Here is an 11,765-nt window from a genome sequence, read left to right on the forward strand (position 1 = left end):
AGTATAATACAGACTATTATACCCTTACTGATATTGGCCAGAACCGTACACCACCATTGATTTCAGTGGAACTACTTGGGCTGCTTAAAATTTCATTCACATGGTGACAAGGTGTGAATGGTTTGTAAGTTTGTAGGGTAATGCTGGTTTGTAAACTGAATGAGGATCTCTAGCTTAGGACGTCAATATTCCAATAGTTTAGATGAAGCAATAACTAATAGTGGTCAGGCTGACTCTGTTAAGAGCAGAGAAGGTAAAAAGCTACAGGGGCCTAAATCATAAGTGGGATTTTCAAAAGCAGTAAGCGTTGGCATTACTCATGGTGGGGCGGGAGAAACACGATACTCAGCACTTCTGACATTCCCATTCTCACTACATATCTCTTCCCTTCTGTAACACAATAGCTGTGCATATGGGTTGGACAGGAGAGCTTTGGCTTCCTCGACCATGAGATACTGTTCCAGGAAGGAGGATTGCTAGAAAGAAATGGGGGCCATCTGACCAAGGGGAAAAGCATCTTTGCACACCAACCTAATGAGGAGGGCTTTAAATTAGGTTCAAAGGGGGCAGATGACAAAAGCCAATAGGTAAATATAAGAAAAGATTATAATAACCCAGGTCTAGATGTTGGCGGGACATTAAAAATTGCAATAGGGTTGTAGGACCAACAAGAGGAAAAACAGTGGGGGAATCGTCTCAACACCTTAATGTCCATACACGAATGCAAGGAGCATGGGGGGGGGGGGGGATAAGGATAAATTGGAAGTTTTCATACATAAGCTAAATTATTACTTAATTTGCATTGAGACTTAGTGGGATATCATGACTGGAATATTGGTAGAGAGGGGTATGGCTTGTTCAGGAAGTAACTGTGGGGCAGCCATTTTAGACTGAATTCTGACCAACAGGGAGGAACTGGCAGCGAATCTGAAGACTGAAGGCAATTTGGGTGAAAGTGATCAAAGTGAGTGCCTCAGACTAAGGACAATGAACTTCAAAATAAAAAAAGACTTTAACAAACTCAGAGAAGTGGCAGGTAAGGTCCCATGGGAAGAAAATCTAAGGGGAAAAAGGGGTCCCACAGGGGTCCGTCATGAATCTGGTATTATTCAATATTTTCATTAATGACTTGGATAATAGAGTGGAGAATATGTTCATAAAATTTGCAGATGACACCAATCTTAGAGGAGTTGCTAGCACTTTAGAGGACAGGATTAGAATTCAAAATGACCGTAACAAATTGGAGAATTGGTCTAAAAATCAAGAAGAAATTCAATAAAGACAAGTGCAAAGTATTACACTCATGAAGGAAAAATCAAATGCACAACTACAAAATGGGGAATAACTGGCTAGGCAGTAGCACTGTTGAACAGGAGCAACAAAAATGATAAAAAGTTTTTAAAACCTGACCTGTGATAAAAGGTTAAAAAAACCAAACCTCTGTCTCTTTAATCTTGAGAAAAGAAGACTCAGGAAGGACCTGCTAAGTCTTCAAATATGGTAAGGGCTGTTATAAAAAGGACAGTTATCAATTGTTCTCTATGTCCACTGAAGGTAGGACAAGAAGTAATGGGCTTAATCTGCAAAAAGGGAGATTTAGGTTAGATATTAGAAAAACATTCTGAATAGAAGGGTAGTTAAGCTCTGGAATAGACTTCCAAAGGAGCTATAGAATCCCCATCATTGGAGGTTTTTAAGAACAGGTTAGAGAAACACCTGTCAGGGATGGTCTAGTTTTAATTGGTCCTCAACACAAATATTAAATGGCAAACACAGAGCTTCTACTGACTCCTGTTGCAGCCTTGGCCAAGGAACTTCAACTCTGTTTTCTTGACAGGTGGGGAAACAAAGGGGATAAAACATATTTGAGTAGGCACAGGATCCTAAAAGTATCAGTTAATATTGGTAAAAAGCTCTGAAGATGAAAAGCATATGAAGGTTAAGTATTGTTAAGAAAAGAGTACTAGTTACAGACTACCAAAATAGCTTACAGCTGATCAGCTGTATACAAACAAGTGAAATGAGAAAGTGAATACAGTCTATGCTCTGTTCTTCTAGATGTGTGGGATCGTTATTCATGGTGGGAGAAGCCTGCGCTGTAGCAAAGGGATCAAAAGTAAAAGTATAGATATATTGGGATTCAGTGTTCCAGTCAGGCTCCTTATAGAGATAATCTGAGACCAGTGGCTCACAGCAAACATCCCAAACTTCCAGAATTTTGAACTGGGTGCAGGAAGAACAGGGAGGTAGGGATCCACTGTTCTTGCTCAGTCCCATCTCCAAATTAAATTAATTTTTAAAAAATCTTGCTTATTATTTGTTAAGCACCAGCAATGTACTTGACATTCGTCTAGGATATATGTCCCCGGGACATTAAAGTAGCCTTGTACTGGCTGAATGTTATGCAAGACATAATGCTATGAAGCAGAGAGGCTTTCAGCATAAAACTATTGGTAAAACAGGCAGACAAATACACTGATCAGAATTTATTTTCAAATACCTCATTTATATCATTCTCACATGAAACATGTTTTGCCGTATAGCCTACACTTAGAAAACAGAAGAGAATTTCATAAGGCACATGAGATTATAGACTACATGGAGATATCTCCCCTCACTTGCACTTGTAAAATACTGGTGATTTTAAAAGTAACATTTCTAAATCTAGACCCTGTGTAGCCCCATGTATAGCAGTATCCATGAAATTATTAGACTTTATTACACATACACCTAGTAAAGGGCTATAACAAGTCTTATATACATCACATTTTCAGAAACAGTCACAGCTGGATACATTTAAAGGTTATGCTACTCCAGACACTATGAAACAGGCTACTTATAAAAATATAACTGTCTGCTTTTGGTATGGTACAATATGGAGCATCAAAATCTTATGGAACAAATTCAGTTATTTTTGCAATGGGTGCTGTTCACTTTCACCTCCTTTTCTAAAATCCACATTTTAAACCAATTGTGTCCATTTTACAGAAAAGCAAAATACACAAGAAAAATCTAGCTTCATCATCTTCAAATTGTCAGTATGACTCCATATATTTGAAATCATGTCAGAGCATTACATTGAGGAATATCAAGACTCAGCTGTTAATTTCACAACCATTAAACATTATGGACCGCATGCAACTAAGTTAAAATACATTCTCCCAATTTTGTGTTATGGAAACTGATTTTCCAGGCTGCCCCAATGCATAAGCCAACATATTTTTATTGAATAGATCGCATGGACTTTAGTAAAAGGTTTTTATTGCATTTTTGAAGTTCAGCTATGGAATGTTATGCATTCATTTTGCTTTAACAGAGGAAAATTTTGCTTCCGGCACTTAAGCCAATATATCCCAGAATGCATTTACATAATGTCATTTTCTTTAAGTAGGCCAGGAGGTAAATTGTGGCCAACTTTATCAATTCAAATGGCTTCCATAATTTTCTTATAATCAGACATCCATTTTGTTATGATGAGAAAGAAATTGTGAACAGTTAAAATTCCAATTTAATTGAAGACTCTGAACAAAGGCTCGCTTTAAGGCTGCTGCCAAAGGAAAAATAAAGCCAGAACATAACTGAGCTTGGAGTATATAGAACAAAGCAAGCTGGGGCCATGAAAAAAAGTCAGACAATACAAACTAAGGCTTTTCACTCACTGTGCAGACACTGGCATCAGAGTTAACCACATCTTACAAATTAACCCACTGATACCCTAAAACAAAGCAGACTGGAATTCAGCAGGTTTTGTTAGACCAAAAATTGTGTCACATTTGATGCATATTTGAATAGACAAACCACTAAATGACATTTTAAACACACTTCACTTTAATTTGTTGAAGGTATCTGGGAAAGAATCAGTTAAATTTCACTGATTGTTTCAACACAATTTTGCGACTATAATCTAAGACAAGTTTAAGCCACCAACAACTGCTTCCTTTGGAAACAAATATGAACTTTGTTCAAAACAGCATCAGAAACAGGACACAGAAGTATCACTTTTCTGGTGTTTGGTTATGGCACGTAATCTGCCTTTTTTATAGGCCTTTCATTTAACTGGCAGCATGAAAATCCCTCAACGAGGAACAAGTTCATATTTGTAGGCTTAAAACAGATAAATTTTGTGTGGTGCTATATGGACATTTGTTGCATTCCTTTTAAAAAACAGCATTTACATTCTTTCAATTGATCTAAATGAACTGTCATGGTGTCTGTATCAATACAAAGGCACCCACAACTATTCAAAATGTAACAAAGTAGGACTTTGTAATGTTCATTGGGCGTGCACATTACTGCATGTGAAAGAGAGAGAAAGAGGGAAAAAAGGATTTCCCAGTCAGGAGGCTACAAATAAGATGTAATTACGTCAGTTACTTAATGTGCTAGGCAGTCTAACAACGTGCTGGAGGCAGGGCTGGCTTTAGGAAGTGCGGGGCCCGCCGCCGAAGTGCCGCCGAAGACCCAGAGCGTGGGGCCCTCTTAGGCGCGGGGCCCGATTCAAGGGAATCGGCCTAAAGTCGGCCCTGGCTGGAGGTATATGCATGACCTTTCAAGCAGCAGCATTTGTGGGAAGACTCCACCTCTTGTTCCACATTGTTAAAGTCCCCCCTGAAGTGGTTGAGGGAAGGAGATGGGGGAAAGAGGGAGTATATTTTTAAAGCTAAAATGTCATTTTGGAGGCACAATGTTAGTTTTTAAAAATTGTCCATCTATATAGAGCTCTATATTTCCATAGTCCTTTGTTTCTTCTAAATAGCCCTATCCGCAAAGGCCTCAGTTTTGTTCCTCCCTCTTTTATATACACATTATGATACAGAAAGTCAAACCCTTTGTACAATTTCTAACATCACAAATGTATTCCTTAACGTGAGACTAGTCCGGAAACTCTGACATCAGACAGGCGAAAGCTGAAATTCCTTAACCTGATTTAACAGGAACTTCCTACCTACGTGTTCTTCCATCTCCCTCAAAAGAGAAAGGGAAATTGAGATTTCTAATAGCAACATATACACACTTGTGGATCTATGCTACACACTTGGAGAATACAGAGTGAGATTTAAGCTAATATAGCTTCTATTTGATTTCACTAGAGCAACATGTAGGTCCTTGCAAATACTATACAAAACAACAGTACTTTTTCCACCAAGATTTGGAGAGGTTTTTCATTTTGTCTGGAGTCCTGCACTTGGATTTCTTTGGTTGGTGCTGGGTATCCGAGTACTGAATGCCAGCGACAATGGCCGCGTCAAAGACCTCTTTGAGATTTTTCTGAGTCAAAGCTGAGCACTCGATGTAAGACGCTGCTTTTATTTCCTCAGCACAGAGCTTTGCGGCCTCTTCTGCAACAGGCTTTTCTTTGCACTTGTCCAGCTCAATGAGAACTTTGACATCCTCTCGGAGGTCCGACTGTGTCCCAACCAGAATAATAGGGGCTTTGGGACAGTGGCATCGTATTTCAGGAACCCACTTTTCACTCACGTTCTGGAAGGAGGAAGGGCTCACAACACTGAAGCACAGCAAGAAGATGTCTGTGTTGGTGTAGCACAGCGGTCTAAGCTTGTCAAATTCATCCTGCGCAAAGCAAAGCAACATTACTGCTGAATAAAAATAGCATTAAAAATTATAAAGGTACCACCCTTACCAGTTCCTAAATACTTCCCATTCTAGAGATTTGAACTACTGAATGAATAAAGAAAGGATCAAGTTTAACTGTTCTTCTCACATAGGCACAAATGTAACTTGTGTACAACAGAACTTTTTCATAGAAGAAGCCATACATATGCCAAATTTCTGCTTCATCCTGCAACATGGACGTTAACTGAAATTTTGCCATCGACTCCATGGGCACAGGGCCAAACAATATCTTTTTAAGGTATTTAAGATTCTCTAACACTGCTGATTTCTTTTGAATGCTTTAAGCCTTTCTTGGGTGTTTGTATTTATGCCCTTCTGCCGTAACTCAACAGAAGAGCCAGACTGTAGAGGTGGAGTGCAGGCTAAGGTACACAGGTGATGAACACGCAGTAAATAGGGGGTGAGAGGGAGGGTGTAAATTCACCTTTAACAGAGCTCAATCATGGATCAGCTCAGATTTAAAATGCACCTCCCTCCCCCCCGCAATGCTGATCACACTATCCATATGTTGAGATACAGACAAGAGCACTGGGACAATGCAGCTGGCAAGTGTTCCCACACAAGAATCATCTTAAATAAATGAAGGTTCAATAGCAGCCTACAGGAAATTAAAATAAAAGATGACCTCCCTACTATTTTGTGTTCATTTTTCTTGCTACCATCACACTTAATGAAATTTTTTTCCCTCTCTCTCTTTCCCGCCTTTAAAATAAAGATCTACAATGCAAGGCTCTGATTTTTATCTTGAGGAATCAACTAACATAATGTAGATCAGTGGTTTTCAACCTGTGGTCCACGGATCTAGGTCTAAGATTTCCAAAGGCGTCTGCACCTCCTTTCAACATTTTTTAGGGATCCACAAATGAAAAAAGGTTGAAAACCACTGATGTAGATGACACCTAAAAGGTAACAGACGACTTGGCCATCGTGGCATTCTCACTTATCACAGCAGCTCAAAAAACTGCAAGTGAAGAATGCAAAATGAGGCAAGGATTAACTATGCATAGCCTGATTTTATGCTGACAGCAGGATAAAAGCACAGTAACACTAACAGCCTAAACAGGTAGGATTTGGTTCAGCCATGATGACATTTTAATTAAAATTCACCATGCTCTCACAGGGCCTTAAATTAAGAAGAGCAAAGAGCAAATAAAGTCAACAATGCCTCTCTAGGAACAATATTTTACTGCTGAATTGCAAGTTACATGTTAATTTGTCGGGATTTAAGATTTTACTTGAAAGCTTCTGAAGAGTTTAGGATATGCAGTTGTTTAAAGCCCATTAAAAGCCTCAGAAGTCCCATTCCACTTAAATAAATTTCTTTCAGTGGTAATACAAAGGTTGACAACAGGTTATAAAACAAGAGACAAGAAAGCAGGCTTCATTAGTTCTCTTGATTCTCAGATTAAACCTCTCAGGCAGCAAGACAGCAATGCAGGATTCTCACCATTTGGCTTAAAAGAAACCGTCTTTACAAAGTGTTCTGTATTGTGCAGCAACGAAGACAATTAAAAAAGACATCGCCCCATGTTCTTGCAAGGCATTATGAAATTTTGCAGGATTCAATGGTTTCAAAAGCCAAAACCAGATCTTAAGGGAGATTTCTGTAGAGAGGATGCATGGTCATTTATATTACAAGTACAGTCTGCAGACATTCTTTGTCTCACTGCTAGATCCCGGGACTGCAGAGCTGCACCTTTGGGCTCATGACACCAAACCCTCAATGTCTCTGTATGTTTTTACCTATTTAAATGCTAATCCCATTTTGAAGCTGTCTCACACACACAACCAAGATTTTATTTGATTAAGCATCCTATACTCAGAATGATTTTCTTCATTTTACTGGTTTTCACCCAACCCATTCCTTTTAAAGGCAAACACAAGAGAGCAGTTTCACTGGTTATTTCACTAAGGAGATTTTACACTCCTGAACTACTAGCAGTAACCAAAGCAAAAAGTGACTGGGACTTTTCAAATCTTCCGGAAACCAATGCTTTTGCCAATGCTTTTGCCGTTCCATGGGGCCCCATCACCAAGGATATCATTACAATTACATCTGGTAGGCTCTGCTTCTGAATTCACATCTCAGCTGAAGCTAACAGCGTGTTGCCCTGCCCCCTTGCCCTCCATCAGGGTATTACATTATGGGACAACCCTACTGGCCCATCTCATATATTATTGTTCAAAGGGGACTGCTCTGTACTCTTTTAACCTGGGTTAGAACTGCAAAAAGTATAGGCAAAATGCAGTTCTGGCACTGCACAGGGTATAAGCCAGTACTGAACAGAGTTGAGTTCACATCTTTGTTATAATCCCCAGCTACAACACTGCTCATTAGGATAATGGGGTTTGTCTACTGATGCCATCATACTCTCCTCACACTGCTTTCGCTAATGCTTGGCTCCCTCAGATGGTATTGCATTATTTGGCTGGATGCATATACCAGATGCTTATGTAAGGCATGTGAGTTTTCATACGGGTGTGGAAAACTGGGGGGTTCGGGTGGCTTTAGACCCCCCCCCCCAAATTTAGGGAGTGTCTTGATACTGGAAGCACTGAGTTAAGAATGAAGCTCATTTATCTGATCTTAGTAAGAGTTGACAAATGTAATCATGGTACAAAACTACTCATGAAATGGATCTTCAACAGGGTTTTTTTTAAATTTCCAGACCCCCTCAATAAAAATAGTTGTCCACACCCTTCACATGCCTTCGTATCTGTGCTCAAAACATACAGAATCCTCCCTCCACTCCCCCAGCAGCAGCACTTTTAAACCTATAGATAATTAAAAAAATAAAATTAAGTCAGTGGCAACACGTCTGAGGGAGAACTTACAGTCCCTGGGAATTCAACCTGACAGTGAAGTTAGCAGGGAAGCAGTCTGAACCAACAACATGACACTCCTCAACCAACCTTATACAGTGGGTTAAGAATTACTTACTCTGATGGAAATTTAATAAGATGATCAAACAATGGATATCCTTTTAAATCCATAAAGTCTTTAGGAAGACTATTTTGTGTGACACTTCTCCCTTCCCCCCATCACTTAAATGAAATAAGACGCTTCACTGACCTGACCAGCCGTGTCACAGAGCTGAAGTCTCACAGGTCTGCCATCAACAGACACAACAGCTTAGGAGAGGAAAAAGGTGTAATGAGTTCGACTTTACACATTTTTCATTAAAAAAAAAAAAGAAGAAGAAAAAAGAATCATGCCTTCCCTCAACATTTGTTTTCCCTTCAATTAATTTAATGACTTGAAGAACTGGAACCAAGTCTGTCACTAACATTTAGGCACAGACAAACCCTTCAGGGCTTTACAATTCATTTCACTGCTGCTGATGAAGTAGCAAATCACTGAACTAAAACTCTTTGATGACACAAAAAGAGAATGATCCAAACAATTAGGTTACTTCTCTTGTTACAGAGGATTTGTTTTCTTGTCACGTTTGTGTTTTCAAAGCTCTGGCCCAAAAAAACCTTCCCAGTTTTAAATCACTGGGAAGACAATGCAAATATTTGTATTTTCCATTGGGGAGCTCCTCTTCTTGCACGACTGGAAATTTTGACTATAGAATTTGCCATTAAAAACAAGCTAGCTTGATATGTGACCATGTGCAAACACTGGCTACGGTGGTATCTTTTATAAAACAGACCAGCCTCATTATTTTTTTCTTGCTATTTAAATATAAAATGCTTTTAGCCATAGTGTAGGTTTCATTTATTATTTGGTCACTAGGCTTCACAGTATTGATTTTCAATAATACCGAGAAGTCATGCCATCCAATCAATCTTCCAGCATTTAGAATGGTTACATTACTTTTAAAGCTAGAATTCTAGCTACTAATCATACATAAAGTACCCCCAGAAAGGGACCGTTTGGATCAACTCTATGAAAATTAAAAAACCTAATATTGAAGCTCGACACCCAGATTTGTGCCAGGAAGCTAATCGTCTCCAGCACAGCAGACCTCACAGGACTTAAGCGTAGAGAGACTAGAAAGTCATATATTTAATACCCTCATGTGGCTCTACAGTCTTATTAAAACTTTCAGAGAGTGACAAAGATATATAATTGAAAGAATTCAGAAGGCAGGATGCAGTTTCAAGAGCCCCATCCATCTCTGCAGCCACCTTCCAGCACAGTTCTGAACAAACAGAGAGGAGGAGATGAAGGATTTACTCCCTCCCCCCGCCCGCAGAACCCAACTAAAGGAGGCAGGGTGTGACACACTGATATTTCCAACATGATCTAAAGTACAATCCTTAAAAAAAAAAAAAAAAAAAACAAGCAAAGTCCTATCTGGGCGCAGGGCTGAACACAGCTGTAAAATATGGGCATTGCACAAGCACAGAGCTAGAAAAGCTACATGCTAACAATATGGGCCAACATGCATTCATCACCGAGAAGAAGAGGCGATGGGTGGTGATGTTTGCTCCCGAGCGTTGCGGGGTGGGCCTTTCGCCTGCCCCATGGCAGCTCCCTTCCCCACCAGCGGGGGGGGGAGGGGGAAGAATTTCCTCTTTCACCAGTGCCAGGCCATTTCACTTCTCCCTGAAGAGGGAAATCCATGCAGATCCCTCGGAGAGAGGGGAGGCATAGGGGTATTCCCCCTTCCCTCTGACAGTTCATCTCCGGGAGGTGGATGGGAGATTCCCAAGCAGGTCGCCAGTGTTGCGGGGTGTCCCCCAGGAAATCCCCCCTTCCACCTGCCCCCACGCTCGTCTCCCCACCTCTCTCCCCCTGCAGCGGCCCCTTACCGGAGAAGTTGTCGAAGGCGGTGGGGATGTACTCCGTGGGGTACCCATTCGTGGTGTAACTCACCACCAGGCTGGTCTTGCCCACAGCCCCGTCCCCCACCAGGACACACTTGATGCTGCGACGCGGCTCGGCTCCCGCCCCGGCCCGGCATCTGTTGCCCAGAGCCGCTCCCAGCGCCGCCGCCCGGCTGCTGCGGACCCTGCGCGGGGGCACCGGGGGCACCTCGCAGCCGCCAGCCAGCGGCTTGCTGATGTAGCCCGCCTCCCCCTCCTGCTGCGGCGGCATCCGCCTGGCACCAGCGAAGGAGAGCTCTGCGGAGCGGGGATCAGAGCCACTGGGCTGGGGTGCGAGGGGCACAGCGCCCAGCCTGGGTACGGGGGTGTCCTGCTCCTTCAGGGTCCGCCGCCCCTGCAGCTCAGCTCCTCCGGCGGGGAGCCGAGTTCCCCCTCGCCGGTCTCCTTTGGCTCCAGATCCTCCCGCCAGCAGCCGGTGCGGGGCGCCCGGGACAGCTCCTGCTCCTCCGAGCCAGCGCGGTGCCGCCTGAGCCGCTTCCCCGCCGCTCAGCTCGCCCCGGCGAAAGGCTGGAGGGGCGGAACAGCAGCCAGCTCCAGCGGCGGGACTGAACGGGCGCGATCCCGGCCTTCCCGGAGCACGGGGGTGGCGGCAGCAGCGGGAGCCCTATGCGCGCTGCACTCGCCTCGCCGCACACTGAGGAGCCTCCAGCCCCGGCTCTCCGCCTGCACAGGACACGATGATGCACTGGAAGCCGGCGGCAGGGGGAGGAGTCCGGCGCTAGGGGCTGCCCGACAGGCGGCGCTACAGCGCTCCCCGCCGCCCCTCGCTCGCCCGCCCACCGCGGCGGCCACTGGAGAAGAAGAAGCCCGGCGGCGGCACGAACCTCTGCGGAGACGTGGGGCCCCGGCAGTGGCTGGGCCGCTTCTCATTGGCCAAATCGCTTCCCCTTCGAACGCTGAAACAATCCGCGCCGCGACTATTGACTGGAAGCGGCCACTTCTCCGCCTGCCCTGCCCCAGGCTGTTCCGTCCATCCCGGCTCCTTCCTCCCTCCTGACAAGTGATCCTCCTCCTCCTCCCGCCTCCAGTGCTTTGCCCTCTTCCCCGGTTCCTGCCTCGCTCTTTGCTCTCCTCCCGCTTCCATCTCTCTACTCTGGGTGACCTTGTCTCCCAGGCCAGGCACCTTTCCATAGCCTGTCTCCTATGCCTTCTCCTGACTCCTACTCCCCCCAACCCCCACATGACACCTCTCTATCTTCTTCCTCACCTTCCCTCCCACTGGCTATTTTTTCTCCTCATTCCACGCTGTCCCCTTCCCTCCACCCCCAAGGCTCAGCTGTAATTTCTGTAAAACT

The 11,765-nt window shown here is 43.5% G+C and overlaps 1 protein-coding gene across 1 annotated transcript; it reads right to left on the reverse strand.

Annotated features, from left to right (window-relative positions):
* Positions 1-2,473: 2,473 nt before the first annotated feature.
* On the reverse strand, positions 2,474-11,106 carry RHOU (ras homolog family member U). Its single transcript, XM_005291224.4, has 3 exons — positions 10,396-11,106; positions 8,708-8,766; positions 2,474-5,571 (listed from the first exon to the last, which is right to left on the reverse strand). Exons 1-3 carry the CDS (start codon positions 10,679-10,681, stop codon positions 5,116-5,118), a joined length of 801 nt encoding a protein of 266 aa, XP_005291281.1. The 5' UTR covers positions 10,682-11,106; the 3' UTR covers positions 2,474-5,115.
* Between the last annotated feature and the right edge of the window lie 659 nt (positions 11,107-11,765).

This window comes from Chrysemys picta, chromosome 3 (assembly GCF_011386835.1).
Source record: "Chrysemys picta bellii isolate R12L10 chromosome 3, ASM1138683v2, whole genome shotgun sequence".
Taxonomy (NCBI): Eukaryota; Metazoa; Chordata; order Testudines; family Emydidae; genus Chrysemys; species Chrysemys picta.